Genomic DNA, 22,676 nt, shown 5'->3' on the forward strand with positions numbered 1-22,676 from the left:
AGTGCAACCAAGAAGAAAATTTATTTTAGTAACTGCCTTCCGTGTATTAAGGTATTCCTCACCTTTACTTCAATTTTCAAAATTTCAGATAAAAACCTGAAAGCGTTATACATGTTTGCAAGATACATTTCCAATTTCCATGTTTTCAGTATCCTACCACCCTTAGCTTTTCTTAAACACTTCTCTTTTCCACTGAGCTGTTTTAGAATAATTATAGCAACAATGAAAAACAACCAAAACAAAACATAAAACCGAGAAGGAATTTTCTCTGCAATGATTTAAGAAATCAGGATAACTGAGAAAGAGGAGTAAGTAACAATAAAAACTGCAGAAACTTCATATTGAAAACGCATTTGCTGATTTAAAAAAAAAAAAAAAACCACTTGTTTTTGTATGTTAGATTTATACTGAAATTGGATTTCATTGCGAATAATCTTGAAAATAAATTAGAAAATTTTGAAGTAAATAAATTAAGCTTTTTTTTTTAAAAATCATTGTACCAATAAACACCTCCCCTACTTCCAATTTGTCTTTTCTCTATGCTTTTCCCCACCATGAAGTGAATTTATAGAATAAATAACTGGAGAATTTCCAGCTGATTCCAAGCAAGTACGAAGTAAAATGCACATTTGGTCACCATTACAATCTTTCATAAAAACACCTTCCTCCAAAACTCACCATTTTCTCTTTATCTTCTTGTTTGCTTCCATCAGACTGAAACTATAACAAAGACAACCATGTTAATTGTAGCACAGTTAATGTAACAGTTTCAGAAAAGGGCTATCTCAGCAAAAGCATAAACCTGAGGGGCCAAGCATCTCTCCAATGTTTAATCTGCCACATCTGTCAGCATTAAAGTATTTTTAAATAGAAATTCAAATGCATGGATGAAACACATTCCTTACATACATATACGGACTTTGGACAATTTTGTCCAAAAATAAATAATAGCTAGAACTACAAAGAAACTTGCTATTACATGTGAAATACTGAATTTTTTTACTGGAGAGGAAAAAAAATTGCATAAGCATTCACCTTCTACTTAAATAAGCTGAGGACTTCCAATGCAGTTACCAACAGCCATAGATTATTTCCCCCATCTTTCTCTCACAGTAACACCCTCTTAAGCTTTTAGACTTCATTATTAAATTACTCTCTCTGCTTGCTCCACTCACCATGAAAAGCGTATTAAGCTATCACACCAGTAAGTGCAGAATTATTTTAAAGGTACACTTTAGCATGAAAGCTGCAGTGCAATGTTAGTAGTCTAACTTTTTAACTACTGTATGGGTTAACTTAAAAGTCAAATTACCTTCAGTTACAAGTATTTCTACTGCGTGTTAAATGTAGTTTTCACAACTAGAACATGCTGATGGCAACAATGCATTAAAAATAACTTTCCCTATGTTACCTTAACCACTCTGTCACTGACGAATTTCTTCAAAGTTCCAACCTAAAGCAAATAGCTAAAATGTTGCTCATTCTTGTCAGAAATACATTAAACTATTATATAAGTTATATAAGTATATTTGCAGTAAACCTGCACAAGAGATTCTTATAACCATGTAATCTCCATTCCAGTGTATGTATCCTCAGAAACAGGGCTTTCTCACAAACCTTCAATATTTCAATTACAAAGTAGTCCTAAGTCTGCTGACAGCAATAAAATGCATTAGTCCCTTAAAATTATAATTTCCAACTTAACTGCACTGTAAGGGCAAAATAGCTACCACTGAAGTCACATCTGTCTTCTTACTGGCCAGCAAGAAATGGGCCTGCTATAAAGTCAGAGTATTTACCACTGGGAAATCTTATACAGAGATACAGAAGTAGGGAAATAGCTGAAGCTTCCCTGATTTTATTACAAAGACTACATGGAACCCAAAGTTATTGTAGGTCTCCAACCCTATCACTGCATCTTGGAACCTAACAAGATAATAACTTTGTCAAGAGAATAACTTCTCTTGACAAAATCTGCTATTTTGAACAAAAATATCATCAATCCGAAGAGTCATCTGCTTTCTTAGCTCTGCATGATCAGGTACAACTGGACATGAAAGCCTCTCCTCAGGTGGTATATAAATTATGGTGGTATATGAGTATTTCAGAATTTGTTAGCTGCAGTTGAAATAAAAATACTTTTAAGTAAATAAAAGTTGTAAAATGGAAAACTTCCCCTCCAGTACCACTTCAATCAATCAACCTCTCCAATTTTCTCTCATAAGTTAAAATGCTGGGCAACAAAACCCATGGCTTTTAAGTTTTGAGGTGGTGGACTGGTTGTTCATTGATAATAATAGCAATTTAAAAATTATTTATTCCAAAGTTTCTCAGAGCTGTTATTAAAAAAAAAAACAAAACAAAAACAAACAAAAAAAACCCCCAAAAAACTCCCTATTATTGACTTGAGAATAAACCAGAAACTGTCAGGTAAACAGCAAATTGCCAGAAAAGAAGATCGGATTATCCTCAATCTGAACTACTGAGTACATTTTAAGGGACTTCAAAATAAAAATTCAACTTTCAGCCTTCTAAAACAGGTCATACTGCCAATCCTTCAACAGACACACAGTCTAAGAACAGTAACCCATCTCAAGAGATCAGTTAATTTCTGAAGCTGGCAACTTGAAGTGATTTCCACATCAAACTCATCCTTAGCAGCACCTAAAGATTTGTCACTGACATGGGATCAATACGAGCAGCATTTTAACTAGGCAGAACATGGGAAAAACCCATTAAGTAAAAGGATGCAACATCCCCCATTTCCCAAGTAACCTAAAAGCTGGAACAGAAAGCTGAAATTATTTGTACTGCACGTGTATTAGGTTATCAATCCTTGCTGACTACCTTGTTGCTGTAATAATGTAGAAGGACTTCAGGACAGTCAGTACCATATGTCTGTTGGGTTTTTTAATTATACACACAGAGATAATATTTTAAAATATGAATACCATAACAGGAAATTAGATATCACTAAATATCCGTGGTTATAAACCTAAAGTGCCTAAAGTTGTTCAAAATTCATAACATTGATCAAAAATAAGGTTCTCCAAATTTGTCCTTAGTCAAGATCTTCTGTTTCAGCATTTGAATATCACACAATTAGCAAGACAAGCATTTTTTGACATCAGAGTAATTGGTATTTTTCATGTTTTGACCAACTGTTGTGTCATACCAACCTCTTTCATAAATGCTTTTCCAAGGCGCACTACTTTTGCAAATAAAATGGGATCATGGGACAGATGAGGACCAAGGTAGCAAAGCATGTTGAACACTTCCTTTCTCAATTCCTCAAAGCTCTCTGCTTGTTTTGGTGCTCTCTTGTTTGGCAAAGAGGAAATTGGTGACCCTTTAGCTCCTTTAGGTACACCAACTCTGAAAAATAAAATGTGCAGAATTTCACATGAAACAGAAGTGAAAACTTTAGAAATGTATTTATAATTAGGCTTATCAGTGAATTCATGCTGTAAAGGCACTGTTCATCCCCTGTGCAGCAGCAGAGTTGTGGCTGTCACTTTACCTGCGGTACAGAGGCTCAATTGTCACGTGGACGAGCTGGCAAAGCGCGATTGCAATCGGCTTGTGCGAAGTAGAGTAAAATGGAGGCATCTGATCCATTATACTTTGTGCATGGTGCCAATCACCAATTTTTAATAAGGCTTCCAATAAGCCAAGTTTTTGATTATCAGGAGGCTGCAAGATAATAAAGAAAAAGTGTGTTTATAAAGTCTCCTTAACACATCTCCTTAAGCAGCTGCAATCCACAGCTAGAGAAAAAAGCCTTGTATATCAACCGTGTAATAACAACATATGCAAAATAAAACTGAGCTAGACATTTAGATAGTAAGAAAACACCAAAACAAGTTATAAACCAATCCATGTAGAATTTAACATTTGGATCAAAGAAAAAGTTTAAACAGAAATTTATAAAGTTGTCTGATGTATGCTTGATCACATATTTTTTCAAACTTTCACAATCTATTGCAGCTTGTTTCCTCACAGGACATTTTAAGAACAATTCAAGCACTTAAGAATCCTTTATGCTGCGTGTTTTTCTGGGTTTAAAAGCACAAACTTCTCTTGCAAAAGCAGATTAGAATAATGAAAAAGCTAAGCCACACCCAAACCCTTTCTCCATCCCAGTTTGTCTGTACAATAAGTTTCACATTAGCATCTATTCTAGGAGACTCTACACTTAAGTGCAAGTCTACACAAAGTTTTCCCAAAATTCCCTTTGTAATACAAGCATAACAGGAAGCAGGACTCTATAATTAAGGTCATGCCTTTATTAAAGCACTTTTTAAGGGGCATGGTATTGATATGTTTTATTATTACAAATTGGTTTTCCCTGGCCCCCAGTGACTAACAGTAAGGAAAACTAGCTGAAAGTAACTACAAGCCTAAGATGATGTTTACACCCAGGAGAGAAAAATTACAATTCTAGGACAAAATGTTTTTATTATTTTAAAGCAAAATATAATTTTATTTAAACCACACAAACAGAGAAGGCCAATTGATAAGAACAATAATTACTTACAAAACAGACACTCCCATGGTTCTACAGTTTGTTCAGCTTTAGTGGTTTTTTTTCCTCTTTAAAAGTTTAACACTGGCAAATTTTTTTCTGATAGTTTTGAAAATAGAATAGCACACGGTAACATGCAGAGGAAAGCTCCACAGCAAAACCAAGCAAGGTCTCTATGCATGCTGAATTGTGGAGCTCACACACTGCTTTACTTTTGGGTAAGCAAATTCTGACATGAGCTCTCCAAAAGCCAAGACATGTCTGGCACAGAGGGGTCACTCTGGAACTGCTGTCAAAGCCATTCCTGCTGCCCACACTCTGACCTGTCTGGATGTCCTATCACACAGTTATGGCAAATGCATTGTAAAAGGCAAAAGTAAGCAGCACTTTGTCAAGACTAAATTATTCATATTAGAGTCACGAGATAGTAATGAATTGTAACCACACAAAATAAGCACATTATGGATGTAAAAAAAGTCAGGTCAATACTTTTTAAACACTACTTTCCTTATGCAGGCACTTATTCCATGAAACTGTATCAAAATAGTATATTAAAATGATCTGCTGAATACAATGTGCCTAAACTTAGGCTGACAGCACCTTTCACATGCAGTTACTCTCCTAACTGCTATGAAGTGCGCAGCTAAGCACATACAAAAAATACTTTTAACACAGAAAGAAGCTTTTCAAGAAACAGCACACATTGCGTAACAGTGTGTGCAGTCACAGAAATTGCTTTCTGTTAAGAAGTATAGCTCTCAATTTTCCCATCACACAGGCACAGACTTTGTCACTTTAATCCTTCAGAAAAATGCTGCAGTTTCTGCTAAAGATTAAAATTCCCTAGTTCTTAATTCTAAAGCTTAGCCATGAAAGCTGTCTTAATTCCTCTGACATTACTTGCAATGCAGACACTCTCCATGTCCCATCAAGAGTTTATTTTTCCATCAGAAGAGGGTGACAAGCACCCTTCAGGAAATTCTGGGCAGTTCCATCTTACAGCAGAGAAGGTGGGCCAAAGCAATGTGGTGTAAGCAAAAGGCAGGAGATCAGAAATCTAAAGTGAGTGAAAGAAATAGGCAGCAGCTGTGGCTGCAGTTGAGCATCAGAAGGCAGGTGCTTGAGGGAAGAAAATAGAATTAGCTTTTTCAAGCCAGGAAAGAAAAATGAAAGGAGGAAGGAAGGTCGGAGATTAACAGAAGCAAGGTGGTGTAGAAGAAGTAGGACTAGGTAGATAAACCAGATTGATAAGGAATACAATAGGATACAGAAATACAAAAACAGAAACGACCAAGACTGATGGAACCCTCCCCCAACTCCAGCATGCAACTTAAAAATGCATATATCAAGCTTTTTTTTTTTTTTTTTTGTTTTGTTTTAAATAAGGTGTTTAAGAAGTACTTAATCACTCAAATGAAGATGACAACAGAATGGCCTCTAAGAAATCAAATAACTTTGTTTCTAAAATAAAGCTTGGACACACTAAATCAAATTAGAGCTAGGGCAACATAAATCTGACTTAGTAGGAACTTAAATTAAGAGTATAAATTTACACATATGGAGATACAGGCTTAAAAGAGAGCACAGTGAGCAGTTACAAGTAAACATCTTCTGTTAAAAGCTTTTCTAAAATGCAGGACAATTACGCCAACATTCCTAAGTCTGGCAAATCTTTATGTCCCAATTCCTGATTAAGAGAACTAATGTCCTTATTTTTATGACATCAACTAGGATTACACTATCATGAACCCTAGAAGTGTATATATGCTGGGGCATACTTAGTGGAGCCAATACAAAAAAAAGGGAAGGAAGAAATCAATTAGCCATTGAACCAAGAATATTTTATGCACAGAAATCCAGAACAAACCCCAAACCATGCGTTTTTGCATGTTCAATGTAACAGAGTGCAGTTGGAAGACAAATACAAGCCATTCGAGAAGCACGTAACTGTTTTTCAAATAAATATAAATATGTTTCTATAACAATTGTTTTGTTTTATGTAATTCAAATAATTTTACTGAAAAGAAAGCTATTCAGTTGCACCTTTTCAGTCTTCTCCTCCTCTTTTTCCTTTTCTTTCTCCTTTTCCTCAGTCTTTTCAGATGATAAGACGACCATTGTAAGTTTTCTGACAATTTGTTTAGCTTCCACTATGTCTCGCTTGTGTTCCTCAATGATGGCATTATCCCCTGGTAGAAGCTGAAAAAACAGAACATTTTATCTGAAAATTGAAGTGACCAACTCCTACTGTGGATCACCTGAGCTTGGAGAAGAACCTGGTCCTCTCTTGTTACTAATCTGACAGTGTTTCAGGGTACCAGTTTCTTTTCCTTGCTGCCACTATCCCTAACAGGGAACTACACTAAGAGCAGACAATTCTGACATCAAGGACTCGTGAGAAATTATACCACTCTACTTCTTCACAACTATTTGTTGTCCGAGTCTCCCTTGCCCTCCAATTTACCATCCAGCTATAGCTTTATGGTGACAATTACACACATAATCCATGATAACATTAACAAAACTCAGTGCCTTTAATCCAAGTGAATATTCAAAATATTGCTCATCTAAAGGGAAGAAAAATTTAATCACCAAGGAAAACCAGGTAACCTACTTAGCCACACACTTTCATTGCACATTTATTTTAAAGAAAAAACATTTAAAGCTTACCTCATTTTTAATTTATGGGCAATGTGGGTTAAACACATGTAACATCTGTTCTTTAAAAACCATCTTAAGGTACCTAGTATGACAAAAACCTCAGCATAGTGTTGTACTTAAGAATAATCAGGGTGAGGAATATAAATCTACACTCAAAAATTAAAAGGTCAAGTTGTGAGACAAAATAAGAACTTTTTCTCACAAAGCCAAACTTCAATTTAGCTCCTGAAACCAAAATCACATTTTCGCTGCAAATAAGTAATCAACTTACTACAGGGTCATGACCTCTTTGATGCACTCCTCTTTTCTTCTAATGGTTTTAACGAGAGAAGATTTTTATTAGGTTTTCTTTGCCCAAGCTGATCATTGAAGGATGAAAGAATTCCTCCATTTCACAGAAATTTGGGGAAGAATCAACCCCACTTGGAAAGGTAAAAGGAGCTGCATTTTTATCATTTGAAAACAGGAGAACTACTAGGCTTCCCCAACAAGTATCTGGTGTGGAATTCCAATGGGTAAATTGTATCTTTAGGACGCCATATGTTCTATATGGCTGTGTGTATACACACACTAATTGAGAACAGTTTTTACAGGCTTGGAAGGGCAGGGAAGGCAGAGGTGGGAACATTCTTAATATGATAATCCTGGCAGTGCTCTCCTATGGGAGCCACACAATGGACACCCCTCCAAACTCAACACCTACATGCTAATTATTTGATTGAAACCTTCATAGCAAGTTAAATTAAGCCTGAACTGAAAAGAGATTTAAAAAATACACCATCTCAAACATGAAGTGACAGAGAGACTGGCAGACAGATTCTGGAATGAGACTGAGAATCACCATCATGCAGATGAACAGTGCAATGACTGCAGGGACCCTCAAGCCTAAGCCTGGCAGAAAACATGACCATACCTGCACAAGTCTGAGCTGAGATTGCACAGGCAACTGTAACCCCAAGTCTGAGCATGTTTTGTAAGCTTACAAACATTCTCTTAAAAACAAGCGTTATCAACACACATTTCTCACTCCACACCAATTATCTGACACATGCACTCCTACTCTTGCTCCACCCAACACTTTTTCAGCTAAAATACTCCTATGAAGCCAGGGACAGTTACTGGTGAGTCAATATTGATGAGACTGTGACTCAGGCTATGAAATGCCTCACAAATTAATGGCAGGACTACATTCCAAACCTTTCACACATGTAACTAGATCTCTTTCCTTGATTTCAGTGGAAGAGTTGAATCTTAAATTTCCTAAGACTATTCCACAGATATTCTGATATTAAAAATTCTTGTATAATGTAAAATTAATTTGATAACTACAACACACTGTTAAGCATTCATCAAATTGGAATGTTGGTTGGTTTATAAGAGAATAAGTCCATTTCCTTCTTTCAACCTAACAAATGGTCAGAATTCTTGTAGAGAATGAGAGGCCTATACAGGAACCTGCAAGCATTAAAAAAAATAACCATACTATTAAACTAAAACAGTATTTGGAGCCGATTGTCTTACCACTTTTCTCAAAAACTGATCTTGTAACAAAAAACTTGATGGGTCTAATTCTTAAGCAAAATTACTTAGGCATTTACCTGCAGCTTCCTACTCTACCAGAACGTAAACAATCTGGAGGATGTTCACCAATAATTCAAATAAAGTTTATCAGCATTCATATTTGAATGTGTGCTTATTTGTGTATGTGGCATTAAGAAAGCACTGAAAATGTTAAGTCACTCAATATTGTACAGCTGCAGGTATTGCACAGAATATAACGAACTTGAAAATTTAGAAATCTAATAAAGTATCTGATTTTCTTTTTTTAAAATGTCCTCAGCTTTGGCATCTAGCAGAGAAGTACTGTCACTTACATGAACATAAAGATCTTCCAAATCTATGAGATTATGTTGCAAAAGGACAGCAGCAACTCTGTATAAGGAGGAAGGGGTCTCACCACTTGGATCCTAAAATGGACAACATCAAAATTTAAGAGAAAAGTAATCAGACCCAGCAGAAGATTATAAAACAGGAAACACTCGATTTCTGTTCAGATGAAACATATTAACCCACAGTTCTACTTGTTACCATCTTATTTTAACAGCTATAACTTCCAGCTCACTAGACTTTACTACAATACACCTTCAGTTTTTTGAGAAACAAGAACTTTATCTTCACACCCTATGGTTCTTTTATGTAATTCCTAATTGTACATTTTAAAAAACCTCTTGAGTATATTATCAAATATCAACCATGACTCCCCTGCAAACATGCTCCTCACTCCTGGGGATAAGTCCTGTTTATAATGTACAGTCTCTTTGTTCATGCCAGTCCTTACATAACTCTACAAGTTCAAGTGGAAGGTATCAAGATTGTTTTCAGCTCTTTTAAGAGAACATTAAGCATTCTCCTGTAAAATATGGTAAGAGACTCCCACTCAAATAATGAAATTATTGCTTTTAATACCAGAATTTTGCAACTTAAAAACTAATTTCTGTGTAAGAAAAAAAAACCCAAACCAAACAACAAAACAACAAAAAAAACGAAGAAAAAACAAAACCAAAATAACAAACAACTGCAGAAAATCTGTTATTACTGACTACAGTTCTGCAGTTCACCCACCACCCACAAACCCCAAAAATTAAGAACAGAAATACATTACCTGATAAAATTTGAATTTGAAACCAAGGATATGGCATAGAGTTTGAGGCTCACACATGTACATGTAAGACTCTATCAGTGGTACAAAGAAATCATCATACTCAGGCCTGCACTCATAGACTTCTAGAATGATATCCAAAACTCTGTTAGGATCAAGATTGAAGCATCCTAGAGGAGAAGGACAGAGCAGAAAAGCTTAATTTTCATCTTCACTCTCTAAAACAGAAATGGATTAATTTTTTAAATTAATTCTTTTCAGTTAAACTTGAACCTTTATCAGCAGCAAAATAATCTTGATATTGAACTACACAAAAATACTAAACAGGACTTGCAACCCAGACTACAGCAAAAGCAGAAATTGACAATTAAAGGGAACATTTAATAGTTAAAAACCTGATCTCATCAACAACATAGAGCCAGCAAAAGGCATGGGCTGTGGCTTCTCTTGTATTATCACACATATTCATTCAGACACACAAATCAGCCAGCTAGTACTTATTTTACACCCCAGAAAATGGTCTGGTTTGAGCTAGACCCTGATCCTCCTGGTGGTACTGCCCTGTTAATTCAGCATTATTGCCAGCACAAGAGAAAAGTTTGTTTATTATTTGAAGGGGAAAAGGGACTTTTTTATAAAATGGCAGCATAGCCTTTTGCCCATTACTGCACTGGCACCATATCAGACAGGCATTGGTGCAAAAATCAATATATTTTAAAGAATTCTTTATTCAAAAGGGAAGTGTAAAACAAGGGTAATTACAGATATTTCCTGTTTTTAACATTCTCCACTTTGTGAGATTCTCATAATGACTCAACTTAGAAATAGGGAAAAATCACTAAAAAAACTAGATAAAGGAAGAACATTTACTACTTCTCATTTCTCTTCACAAGGAATCATTCATTCAGTATCTTCAAGAATAAAATAATGTTCATGCATTGAATTGATACATTCAATAGCAAAAAGCATCACTTTGTTATGCTCCAATATGCCTGATAAGCACATCTTCAAAAGATGTTAAAATCACAGCATGCTTATCTATAGCTACATCATAAATTCAATATTTAAGTATACCTACACAACATTCCCAAAATTAATTTTTTCACAGAAATGGGAACTTTAAAATACCATAATTATATCCAAGATGATCTACTTTCTGTAGTCATAAGATCATACAGGAAAACCAATACCCACATTCTTTCAATAAATTCCTTACCTATTAAAGATTTGATATTTTCAAGGATTAAATCACTAGTGATATTTCCAGATAAGTCTTGACCCAATTCTGCAATGAGTTTTGCATAACCTTCATTCTCCTCTCTTAGCAAATTAAACTTCTGTTGCTTATAACTGCAAATAAAGAGAAATTAAATACCGTTGTGTAACAGGCATCTAGTGAAGCTTACTTATGCTCTTAGCAATTTGTTATACAAAATGCTAATTTTGAACACATTTTTAAGAACTTGATATTAACTTGAGCTGTTGCAAGAACTATTAAATGCAGTATATGAATACCTGTAAGGGAGCACGCACTCTCCAAACAAATCCAGCTCTTATTTCAAATGCAAACAATTAAAAAGATTAGACTTACACTTAACAGGAAAGCTTGTTCTACACACTACTGTGGAGAACTGCTCTCTGGCAGTCCATGCTTAAGAACCTATTCATGTTTCATGCAATGTTCTTTCACACTGAAACATTGGATGAAGAGACAGAAACCAAACATACACCAAAAAACCATAACCCGTGTTGCCCAAACTAAAATAACTATGTTTGCCTAGTTATGAAAACAAAACCTATTCTTAACTGATGCAAGAATGATAATCAATTTAGTTATACTTTGTAAATTCACGTATAACAAATAAATATTAATTAATCTGTGTATATGGAATCCCTGTAGCAAAAGCTATAGTTAACATGAGAAAGATTTTATACTTCTCAAGAGTTTGAGAACTAAGGGCTAACAAAATTCTTTTGTCAATGGGAAGTAAAAGTGCAACAAAACACATTTCCCAAAGAAAACTGAGTACTTGGTAGAAAACATTGTTACCAGACTCATTGCCCATCCCCACCCACTCCCCAAACACCCCTTGCCCCAAAACTTACAATAGTTTTGTCTTTATTTTAACAGATTTTTGATTGAACTGTTGAGACTGCTTGATGAGTCCCAATGACTCCAGTGTCTCTGGATCTAAACGCTCCTTTAGGACAGTGTCAGATACAAGATACTAAAAAAACACCAAAAACACACACCAAATGTATCAATTACAAAGACCTAGAAACCACACAATTATTACTTTATTCTACATATGCTTTCTAACTACAACAGAAAAAAGGTTGCATTTTGCTTCAAACACAGAAGCAGACAAAACTGACACACTATTAACTGAAACTGGAATTTTACAGTGGTAGATTTTATATACAAGAGAACTCTGAAGAAACAAGCCCTAGAGTCTAATTAGTGGTTACCAAGCATACATTGCATAGCATCCAGGGACATTACTACCAAGAACTGCATATATACAAAGCGTATTCTTTATTTTTTAAGAAGTCTTATTTTCATATGTTGAACTTTCCTACAAATCAAGCTTATTCCATGCGTTTAGGAATGCTACTTCTAAACACAAGAGGAGGTTACATAAAGAAGTGCACCTCAAGGCATAATTCAGAAGCAAAATTTCTGGTAAACCAACAGATGGAAAAACTTAAGTTCTCTCAAAACTCTTAAAAGAGCTCAAGACGGAGCGATACTATATTCTTCTATCACAACACTTTGGAAAGAACTGTAAAATTATTTGGGCATTTGGAAAACACAGTCTTTTCTGGGGAATAAAATCCAGCTTCATCATTCTTATTTCCCTTATCAAATTCTGACATGCATTTTTTCCAAAAGACTTTCCAGGTGTAACTTACCAAACAGGCCAATACCAGCTGTGTAAAATGATCCCTCTTATTTTTTTCTTCTAAACAACTTGTTTCAATATCTACAAAAGATGATGGGGGAAAAAAGCATTTTTACTTGTGAAATTTTGAGTTTCTTCTTTTAGTAACTGTTCTGATAAATACTAATGATAACACAAGGCAAATAACTTATTAATAACATGGCAGTTTCTTGCCACTTCCCACCTATTCATCCCCCATGAGATTCACATAATATTTGGTGACAATTCTCACACATCCACAAGTCTCATGAAAAGATAAAACAGAAACCAGAGGAATGCTGCAATAATTTTTCTTGCCATTCTCTTTGTTGCAATAACATTTATGGCAAGCATTGAAGATCAATAATAAGCACAAAGCCAGAAATACAAACCACTGAAGACAACTGCATGATCCCCACCTTAAGGCAATGTTCTAATCATTTTTCCTGCAGCTTCAGAGAACTACCATTTACTGTCTGTCTGCAGCCTTTTAGCAGCAATGGTGCTGTATTACCATTAATTTCTTCTGTATTGTCAACTACTGAAAGCAATTTGCTCCTATGGGAAGACAGGCCATGGAACACTGGCCAGGAAAGCAAACCTTCTAAAGCAGTTTTAAAAAAGCACATCATTACAGGATGTGAGGAACTGCACAAGGAGTAGAAAACTCCATAAAAGAATGCATTACAGACATTACAATAAACAAACTAACAAAATACCCACCACACATACCCACAAAGAGAACATCAGCAACAAATATGTCAGAAAGAAGACCCTAAAGTGATGTAGCAGGGTAGAAGTGGAGGCAACAGACCAGCCAGATCTGCCTGGACCTTAGCAGCCAATACTCTCAGCCAAAGAACAAGCTGCAGTAATAAATATTTCCAGTGTATGTGGATGAGCGGACAAATTAAAATTCTCTCATAGTGAAACACACACAGTTGGGTAGAAAAAGTCCTGATAGCAGCAAATAGTTATTAGAGTAAAAAAGGGGTTGGAGGAAACAAGCAAGAAACAGTCAAATGTCCTTTGTCCCAGAGTTTGAAACCCAGCTCCTTAGCCATACTATTCTCTGATACTAGTGAAAACGTGGCATTTGGCTACACACTAATTTAAAGTAAAGAGGGAAAAGAAAAATAAATAGAAAAAGGCAGACAGATACACTAGTTTCAGGTATTTAAGTAGTTCAAGAAGCAGCTACTCAAGCCTTCCAATGCAGATTAAAAAACAAAAGGACATCAGTGTAATATTACATTGTGAAAATTAGTTATCACAAAATGATACAAGTACACAGAATGAAACAGTATGAATAAAACAAAGTCAAAATTTATCATCCAGATGTATAAAACCAAGGCTGCACATGCAAACTTAATGAGGTGCCTCTCTTCACAAGCAAGCACAGCACAGAAGATGTCTCACTCCTTCAATACACAGAACACACAGGACCTGTGATGAGCAGATCAGTAGAAGAATTTTCTGAAATTTGTTGAAAAACACAGACATGGAGCAAGACAGAAACTGCAGGCAGTTACAGTTGGAAGACATGAGAGCAACAGCTTGGGATCAACATCACAACATAAAAATCCAGAAGTTATCATCAGAATAAGATATGCACACCTTTAAAGCCTGCTCAGCTGGCAGATAGTGACTTAATGCCATTTGCCCTTAGATTTCTGGACAAGTAGCTCCATTTCACTAACAGTGACTGTACAGACAAAAATAGTTACAGAATACATTCTAAAGAGAAACTATCTACCTACCAGTAAGTCAACTTTTATTAAAAATATTTAAGAATGATAACATCACTAAGTCATTGATGCCATTAGCTAACATCCAACATTCTTACAAGCTAGCTCCTTTAACTATTCTTGGCAGATCAACTTCCACTGCCTTTAATAGGCAAACTTCTGGAAACTATAACAGAACAAAACAGAATGAAGAGACATTAACAAGTGAAGCACAGATACACTGAGGAAGAATCACATGCTTTGTACAGATAAATCATGCTTTACAAATTTAATGAAATGCTGTGAAGACATCAACAAGCAGATATACAAAACATTAATTTCTCCAAATCTGTTGCAGTGCTGAAAGGAAGGGAACCCAACTTACCTAATATGCAGAATACATCAGCTAGGATAGAAGGCATGTCTTCTCGGAATTCCTAAGAAACAAGATCCCATTTAATGAACACAGAAATTCCAATATGCAAATTTAGAAGATGTTTGCATTATATAAAATAATGCTTCATCATAAAATTCTGATTAATTAGTAATGTATATTTGTATATTATTAATAATTCATATTAATAATGAATATGTTTAATTACTGACTAATATCTAATGTAAGTGCTGTGCTAACTATTGATATGTAGTGAAACCCCACAACCTTGAAATGTAATTTAAGTGTATTTTGTGATCAGGGACAAAACCCCCTGGTTAGTCCTTCCACCTCTTTAGCTCAAGGCTCTTTATCCCTCTGTGAGAAAGTGACCTGCAGTTTCTCAGGCACCACACAGATTATGATTTCCTACATGCCACCCCAACAGCAAGGTGCCCTAGAGCCTTGCCTTCCCTCAACATCAGTGCTTAAGTTCAAAAAATCAAAGAAGGTTACACTAGATTATTGCAACACATTTGTCCTTAATGTTCCATGCACATCAAAACAGCAATTTACCAAAAATAAGAAATAATTTCTGAAGATTTAAACCAGGTGGCATTACAGATGTGCTGCATGAGAAAGTGACATTTATTTCTAGCATTTATTAACAACTTCACTTATGTGCCCTTAAAAAGAGACTTAACTTTTAAGTTTTGCTGAAACATCTATTCCTCACCATGAAAAGGGAAAAAATGGAACCCTGCCAGTCTACATATACATCAAGTGTACGCAAATGAAGAATTTGACAAGAATTTCTTTTTAGACACATCAAAGAAAAATCTCTTGAATATTTTCCTGCTTGGATGTTATCTGGCCTTTTATAAGAAAGATTTTGATAAGTATGCAATTGTTACAAATATATACTTACTATGACATCACCAAGAACATTAGAAGCTTGATCATGCTTTAAGTTTCCTCTGACAACGTGGTAAGCAAGCTCATACAAAGCCTGCTGAATATCTGTTGAAAGACAAGAGGTGACTAAGGAACATATTAGCTAATCCTAGTCTGTTAAGGCAATGTTTACAGTAATGCTGCAGACTTCAGACAACAGACACGTAAAGGGGATATGCTTCCCTTACCAACAAAGGAGATAAATTTTAATCTATTAGCAATAATAAAGTAATCATCAAAAGCTAAGATTTCACACAGGCATAAAGTGAGCAATGATCCACTTTCTCTGGAGAGTACAGTAAAATGGGAAGAAAAATTACCATCCTGGATATAGTAACCTGAGTCTTGACAGTTGGCTTAGCAAAGACACTTTTACCTTCTAATTCCCATCCATATCATATTATTCATACATAGAACATGTTCTAGTACCTTTCCTAGTAACGTCTCATCACAAATATGACCTTAAAAACTATTTCTCTAGAAGAAAGTAAAATTTACTTGTAGAAAAGATGCTTGATACGGATTATTTTTCATTTTTTTTAAGGAAAGTCTCCTACAACCACTGAATGCAACCTTAAAAACGCTTGTAATAAGCTGAAGCACTAAACAGAGGTATTCCACTTGAGAAAAACCTTGCAGTGTAAACATGGTGGTTGTAAAATCAGCTGTGATAAATCTGTAAGGTTCTTAAATAATACACAAAAATGTTGTGGCTTTACTATATGAAAAATAACAAAAGCCCATGCTTTCACCTTGCACTTTTATGGTTTGCTCAGTAAACTATATTCAATAACAAGTTATACAGATCTTAATGTCTTAAATCATGCAGTCAGTAATGTGGTGACTACAAACCACTGTGGGTGAATTAAAACAATTTATTTTTACACAGGATAATTTCACTTTCACACCTTGGGGTTCATATATTTAACTTTTAAAATAAAAGCTAGTTTTATGTTGAGTTTGCAAAATGGAATTCCATTTTCTACAGCACAGATCAAACACTGGATGATGCTGCCATGACCCACTACAAAAAAAATCCCTGGATGTTTGAAAGCAATCCTTGTAGTGGGTGTTTGTATTTGTAGTATTCATCTTTAGCACACACTAATGGTCACCATACATGAACCTTCCAAGCACATACATGCAAAGGTACCATAATCAACTGTTTCCAGGCTTGTTTCCTATTCAACTAAAACCAACAAACCACACAACTTACCTCTGAAACCCACATCATGATTTTTGTTTTCACTGAGAGCACGACACAGCTGCACACTAAAATAAAACAAATGTTTAAAAAAATCATTAGATATTAGCATACAAATGTTCTGGGTTCTTTTTTCATTGATGCTCTGGCTAAAACAGCTTTAGATGTAGGCAGTTGAAATGGATGATATTTTAATTTCTCCGAAGTAAAACCTAATTCAGAGAACTTACAGCAAAGAAACACAAGATTCCCAATAGATCTCAAACACATATAAATATTCTTCCCAACATTATGCTTCCTTGAGAAAAGTAAGAACATGAGGCAATGTGGAAGCATGGAAGTCCTAGCAATAACCTACTGTCATTATCCAATGACGAAATGCTTCTCATAGAATAACTATGGTAGTTTTCAAACTCATGCCTGTAAAAAACTTTTAACATTAAATTATGTGCATGATTTCCTCATGTAATATTTCACAAAGAGTAAGACAGAATTTTTTCTTCTAGTCCCTAAAAAAATCCACTCTAGGAAGCAAAAGCCTGTCATGTTGCATTGTCACTGGCTGCTCCCAGGGTTTCCTCAAGCAAACAGCCACATGCAAAAAGCACTCCAAGTACTGTGCAGACTGTTACATGAGATCAATTAATAGTTCTCTGTGTTAGAAAATAAATGCTTAAAGAGCAGGCTGCTTCACTGCACTGACAGCTTAGAAATGGACATGGTTCCAAGATGTAAGGATCTTCCCTCTTCTCTACCACTACTGTCACCCCAGCAAGAGGTTTCAAAAGCAGTTTCATATTTAAAAGTGACAGTATTTAAGAAAGGTAGTGATTTATCTTTATCATAACAGACACCAGGGAATAATTTAAGAACTTTTGTCACATTTGCACATTTTCAACCAAAAGTTCACATATTTTTCAAGTATCTTTCACGTGCAGAAACTGAGGAGGGTATCAGAGCTATGTCTCAGTCCTACATAAGATGGCAAGCCTACAGTTTGCTGTGGGAGCCATTTTAAGCTGTCTCAAAAAATGCAGATATGTGCAATTGTTACGGAGGCTTATCACGAAAACTAACAGTAAAAAACAGTTCTGTAGCAATCCATTACTCATTCTATTTGCATCCTATATAGATTACCACTAGCAGGACTAAACAGCTGTTCCAGCATCAAAGAACTATAATTAGCAAATATAAGGTATACACACCCTTCAGACAACTGGAAACTAGGGAGTTTCACACATAACAATGAGCAGAAACATAGAACCTCAGCAAAAAGTATGGCTAAGATGCCATAATACTATTGAGGATAATGCAATATATTTGGAAATAACCAGAATAGAGACAGCAAACAGGAGAATAGGTATTTTATTTTTCATTAATGATAAGTAAATATTTTTTTAAAAGAATAGATTTTTCTCCCAACTGTTCCCAAAGAGTGTATCAATTTAATAAAAATAAATTTTCTTAAATTTTAATTACTTCTTCATAAAGAAGGTACCCTATAAGCACTCATTTCTGAATTCTGTATACAAATAACAGTAAATTGAAACATCAGATGCCAAAAAAACTTTTCTGAGATAGACACTTCGGCCCCTATGTCCTAAGATGGTATCCTCAACCAGGTTACAAGAGCAACAACCCTGTTGGCTTGGACTGATAAGTTCTCTTAAGTACATCTTAATACAAAATCAGAGTTTCAACCCCTTTTCATTCCCTCTCCAGCAGTATCAAAATAGTATTAACAACACCACGTTACTTTAAGACCCGAATCTGCTTGATCAAAATAGTAAAAAAACTCCAAGACGATCTGCAAATCAACATGCTTAATATTTGCAATTAGAACCACCTGAATTATTAAATTGGAGGAAAAAAAAGAGGGCAAAAGTATTTCTTTTTATGATTCTGTTCTTTTCTAGAGGAATTCTCTCAAAGCAAGACCACCTTTTCTGTAGGGGCTGCCAGGCAGTACAGCTGCACTGATTTAATGGCTTGTTGCTGCAGAAATGGGACACATTCACAAACACTTCTGCCCTTCTCAGTTGCAGTTTGGGCCCTCCCATCAGTTAGATCAGTGAAACTGAGAAACCTGGCAGAAAACTAGTCAAAACCCAAATCTTCAGCCACCTCTGCAAGTTGAAGCACTTACTAGGAGGCCACAGAGGCACCCTGCTGACTGAAGACAAGGTACAAGCCCTCCTTTCCAGTAACAAGCTGAGTGATTAGTTCATCTAGTCTTAGCTGAGTGCATGAAATTAAAATCAAAACAGTTGCACCTTCACAAGACACAATCTGGTAAGTGTTCATTTGACTTATTACTCTGACCTGGTAGCTCATTGCTGCAAGCTTATGATGGAGGACTTCCCCTGCTCTACTAAAACCTACATCTCTTCATCTGAAAGTAAAACTGTCAAAAATATTTTTAAAAAACCACAAAATTACTTTTGAAAACCACAGTTTCAAAATTAAATTTATTTTGGACTATGATGGGATAGATTCTGAAACAGTGTGAACAAGTTTGCATGGCAGAGGCAGCACCGGAACTGAGACCTCCCAACTTGTACACCACGTCCTATAACATCCATTTCACTCCCACATGGGGATTAAAGCAGTAATTATCACAAAGTGCATGTGCCTGCTAGCATTTAAGTATATGCATAACTCAACTGATGCAGGTAGTTCTTTAGCTGAGATAAAGTACAATCAAGTGCATTTTGCAGATAGGATGGCACAACTAAACCAAACTCTCTTTTGCTGATTCTCAGCCCTTCACTTGCATGAGCAATGTTACAGTGTTGAGTTAAAGTAACGACCAAGCTACAAGCGCCTGAAAGATCAATTCTCAAAATTTCACATTCACAGAATGTTAAGCTTCTTCAGTTTACCCTGAGGCTTAACATAGTGTATGAACTGCCAGGCAGGTACTCTATTAAAGCCCTCCATCCATGCTAAAGGCTCCTTGATGTGTTGAATCTCTCACAAAACAAGGTAAGGTACCAGTTACTATGTAACTTATAAATGCCCATGTGGGCTGCAGTCATAGATCAGCATCTTCTTGTGGAAACAATTTTCCTTCCAACACAGCACACACAAGTAGGTCTACAAGGAGTCCAGACTGAGCAGCCTAAGTCATCACACTTGGATTCCAACTTCATTTGCACACCAGTATCTGGCAGTAGCAAATAAATGAACATAATTTAGTAAAGTGTACTTAGAGACAGATCTGAACTTGAAACTACCACATTTGTGTATTTTTATTAGATACTATTACACATCAGTAGCTTAATTAATTAAATCCAAAGCTTGTACAGTTTTGACCGATGTCTCTGAACAATGTCTTGGAAGCAAATGGTCACTGCTGCATTACTAATTAACATTATGACACTCTTAAGACATAAAATCCTTACCTTCTGATTTCTGGATAGCACTGTTAAATCATGACAAGTTGATCACATAATCAAAAATATCACACCATTGAAAAAAATAAAATACAAAAAAACCCCAAAACAAAAAAAAAAAAAAGTATAATTATCTTAGAGTATCCATTATTAATCCTAGTAGATTAATAAATTCTAGTAGAAGTTGAAATGCCAAATTGAAAGAAACCATTTTCTTCTCTCAACATAGTTTCATATTCCCCCAAAACATAGAAATGTGTTCTCATTTAGGTAACTACTGCCAAAATACTATCTCAACTGATCTAGCCAGATCCTGTAAGCCATTTCATACTCCAGCAAGTAAATATTTTTCCATAAGAACTAATCTTTTTTAGCAATTATGAAGGGTTTTTATCCCCCTAAAATGCCTACCAAAAACCTTCTAAATTTTTGTAATTCTTCTATTTGCTAGTAATGTCAGTTTTGCCATTCTGTAGCATCCTTCCCCTCCCCACTTTTCTAACATCATTTTAATGAATTGTCCTCACTTTCAACCACAAAGACCAAGGGTAAACTTACACCTAGACCTAATTTTTATTCTTGGGCATACTGGTATTAGACAAATAATTCAATAAAAATAAGTAGTGTTATTGCATTTATTCCCTTTTTACTTTAATGCTTAAAAACACTTCATGTGTTTCATTCTGAAATGATAGCATCCCAGCTGCGTTTTCCTCTAGTTAATCAGAAGATAGGAAGTTTTGGAAAAAGAAACAAAAAGTTACACACTGAAGACTCTCCCATTAAAGCTGTCTTCCTAAAAAAGTTCTCTAAATATTGTCTACATGCATATACTTTAGATTCCAGAAAATAAGTTCATGCATATTTCTCAAATTTCTAAAGCTACCACTGCAAAACCTGACAACTGTTATCCAGACACAATTACATTTCTTTTAAAACATATGGCCTCATCTGCAAATTGCTCTTTAAGTCATGCCTGGAACACCATTTAAGCAGTCTTCCAAATGAAGTGCAAGTACCACAAATACAGGAATCTAGCTAATCATTTTGTTTTATTGGTCCCACAGCAGATGAACACTCTCCTCCCACCCTGTTAAAGAAGTCCTGCTCTGAGGGGAGAGAACAATCCTAGAAGGTTTTATCATGATCACAAGCCATGTAAGTTGCCTCTTACAAAGCTCAGAGAGCTGGGAACCCAGTGAGAACAGTGCAGTTGCCATTACGTGATCAGCTGTGAAATGTCTGTTCTCCTGCAAACTCCACCAGCCTCTCAACATGTTCAGCTTGTGTACTAACACAAATAATGGCTCCAGCATGATTCAAACCAAAAATTACACGGCTATAAAGGGGGCCCCCTTCACTACAAAATGGTGGCTCTGGAAAGAACAGTGTTTTGTGCCGGGATTCTCTACATTCTCTAATCTCCAACCCACTGCCATTTCCCCTCATGCACAAAGAAAATTCATTGCCAAAGCTGCACAAGCTTTCAGAAAACACGAACAAAAGAAAATAAAATGAGTGATTATCAGGAACTGTTTCTCTAAGTGATCCCTGCAACATTCATATTTAAAACTGAAAAATTTAAAATTTTGTTGTTTCTTACAACAAAAAGCAAAAGCACATGGAAGAATTAAAATAAGAGCGCATAAAAAACATATAGCTAGTGCAAAGAACACCCCTGTTAAGCTAACAGAGAAACATGAAATGACCAAACTGGTGAAGCGCCCTTTGAAGAGCTGTACTCCTGAAACACAACATTTAGTGAACTTGCCACATAAAGATGGCTTAAAACAGACACAGGCCCACAATGGAAAGCTCCTGGCACACCTGGATTAGTTTGAGAGGTGGCAACCGAACCCCTCCGTGAACAAACGTTACTTTGTGGAATAGAACAGGAGTGACTACCTGACCGTACTCTGCCTGGATCAAAGAATACAGGGCCAGTCCCACCGGAATCGGTAAAAAAGCGGGAACGGGGGCTGAGGCCTCTGCCAGAAAGGTCAGTACTGTAGAGCAGCGACACAGGCACGCTTCGGGGTCCGCATTACCTCGGGGGGCGGCTGAAGATGAGCCCGACCCCCGCCAAGCCCGGCCCGGAGCTGGATGGGGCGCTCGGGGCGCCGGCACAGCCGGGCCCAGCTACGGCGGCCGGGCGTCGGCGGAGGGCGGCAGCACCCGGCCGGACCCGACGGGAGAGCGGCCCAGGCCCTCCTCCCGACCACGGCTTCGACCCCACGTCCAGCAGCAAGGACGCAGC

General features: G+C 36.2%; 1 protein-coding gene across 10 annotated transcripts in view; it reads right to left on the reverse strand.

Moving 5' to 3' along the window:
- Positions 1-22,676, reverse strand: part of THOC2 (THO complex subunit 2) — a 49,126-nt gene that overhangs the window by 26,171 nt on the left and 279 nt on the right. For 8 of the 10 annotated variants that reach the window (XR_014952401.1, XR_014952399.1, XR_014952400.1 and 5 more), the window contains exons 2-14: positions 17,037-17,092; positions 15,795-15,886; positions 14,879-14,930; positions 12,759-12,829; positions 11,952-12,073; positions 11,062-11,195; positions 9,849-10,015; positions 9,061-9,153; positions 6,569-6,724; positions 3,521-3,693; positions 3,180-3,375; positions 1,412-1,453; positions 679-720 (exon numbers count right to left, since the gene is read on the reverse strand). Coding sequence is in view for 6 of the 10 variants with exons in the window: in XM_085570476.1 (XP_085426602.1) it covers positions 679-720; positions 1,412-1,453; positions 3,180-3,375; positions 3,521-3,693; positions 6,569-6,724; positions 9,061-9,153; positions 9,849-10,015; positions 11,062-11,195; positions 11,952-12,073; positions 12,759-12,829; positions 14,879-14,930; positions 15,795-15,886; positions 17,037-17,092 (1,396 nt within the window). In the remaining 4 variants the exon portion in view is untranslated. The remainder of the gene's footprint in view (positions 1-678; positions 721-1,411; positions 1,454-3,179; positions 3,376-3,520; positions 3,694-6,568; positions 6,725-9,060; positions 9,154-9,848; positions 10,016-11,061; positions 11,196-11,951; positions 12,074-12,758; positions 12,830-14,878; positions 14,931-15,794; positions 15,887-17,036; positions 17,093-22,676) is intronic. The other 2 variants (XM_021548460.4, XM_031504792.3) reach the window with 1 other exon arrangement.

The sequence above is a fragment of the Lonchura striata genome, chromosome 4A (assembly GCF_050655825.1).
Source record: "Lonchura striata isolate lonStrDom1 chromosome 4A, ASM5065582v1, whole genome shotgun sequence".
NCBI classification, from domain to species: domain Eukaryota; kingdom Metazoa; phylum Chordata; class Aves; order Passeriformes; family Estrildidae; genus Lonchura; species Lonchura striata.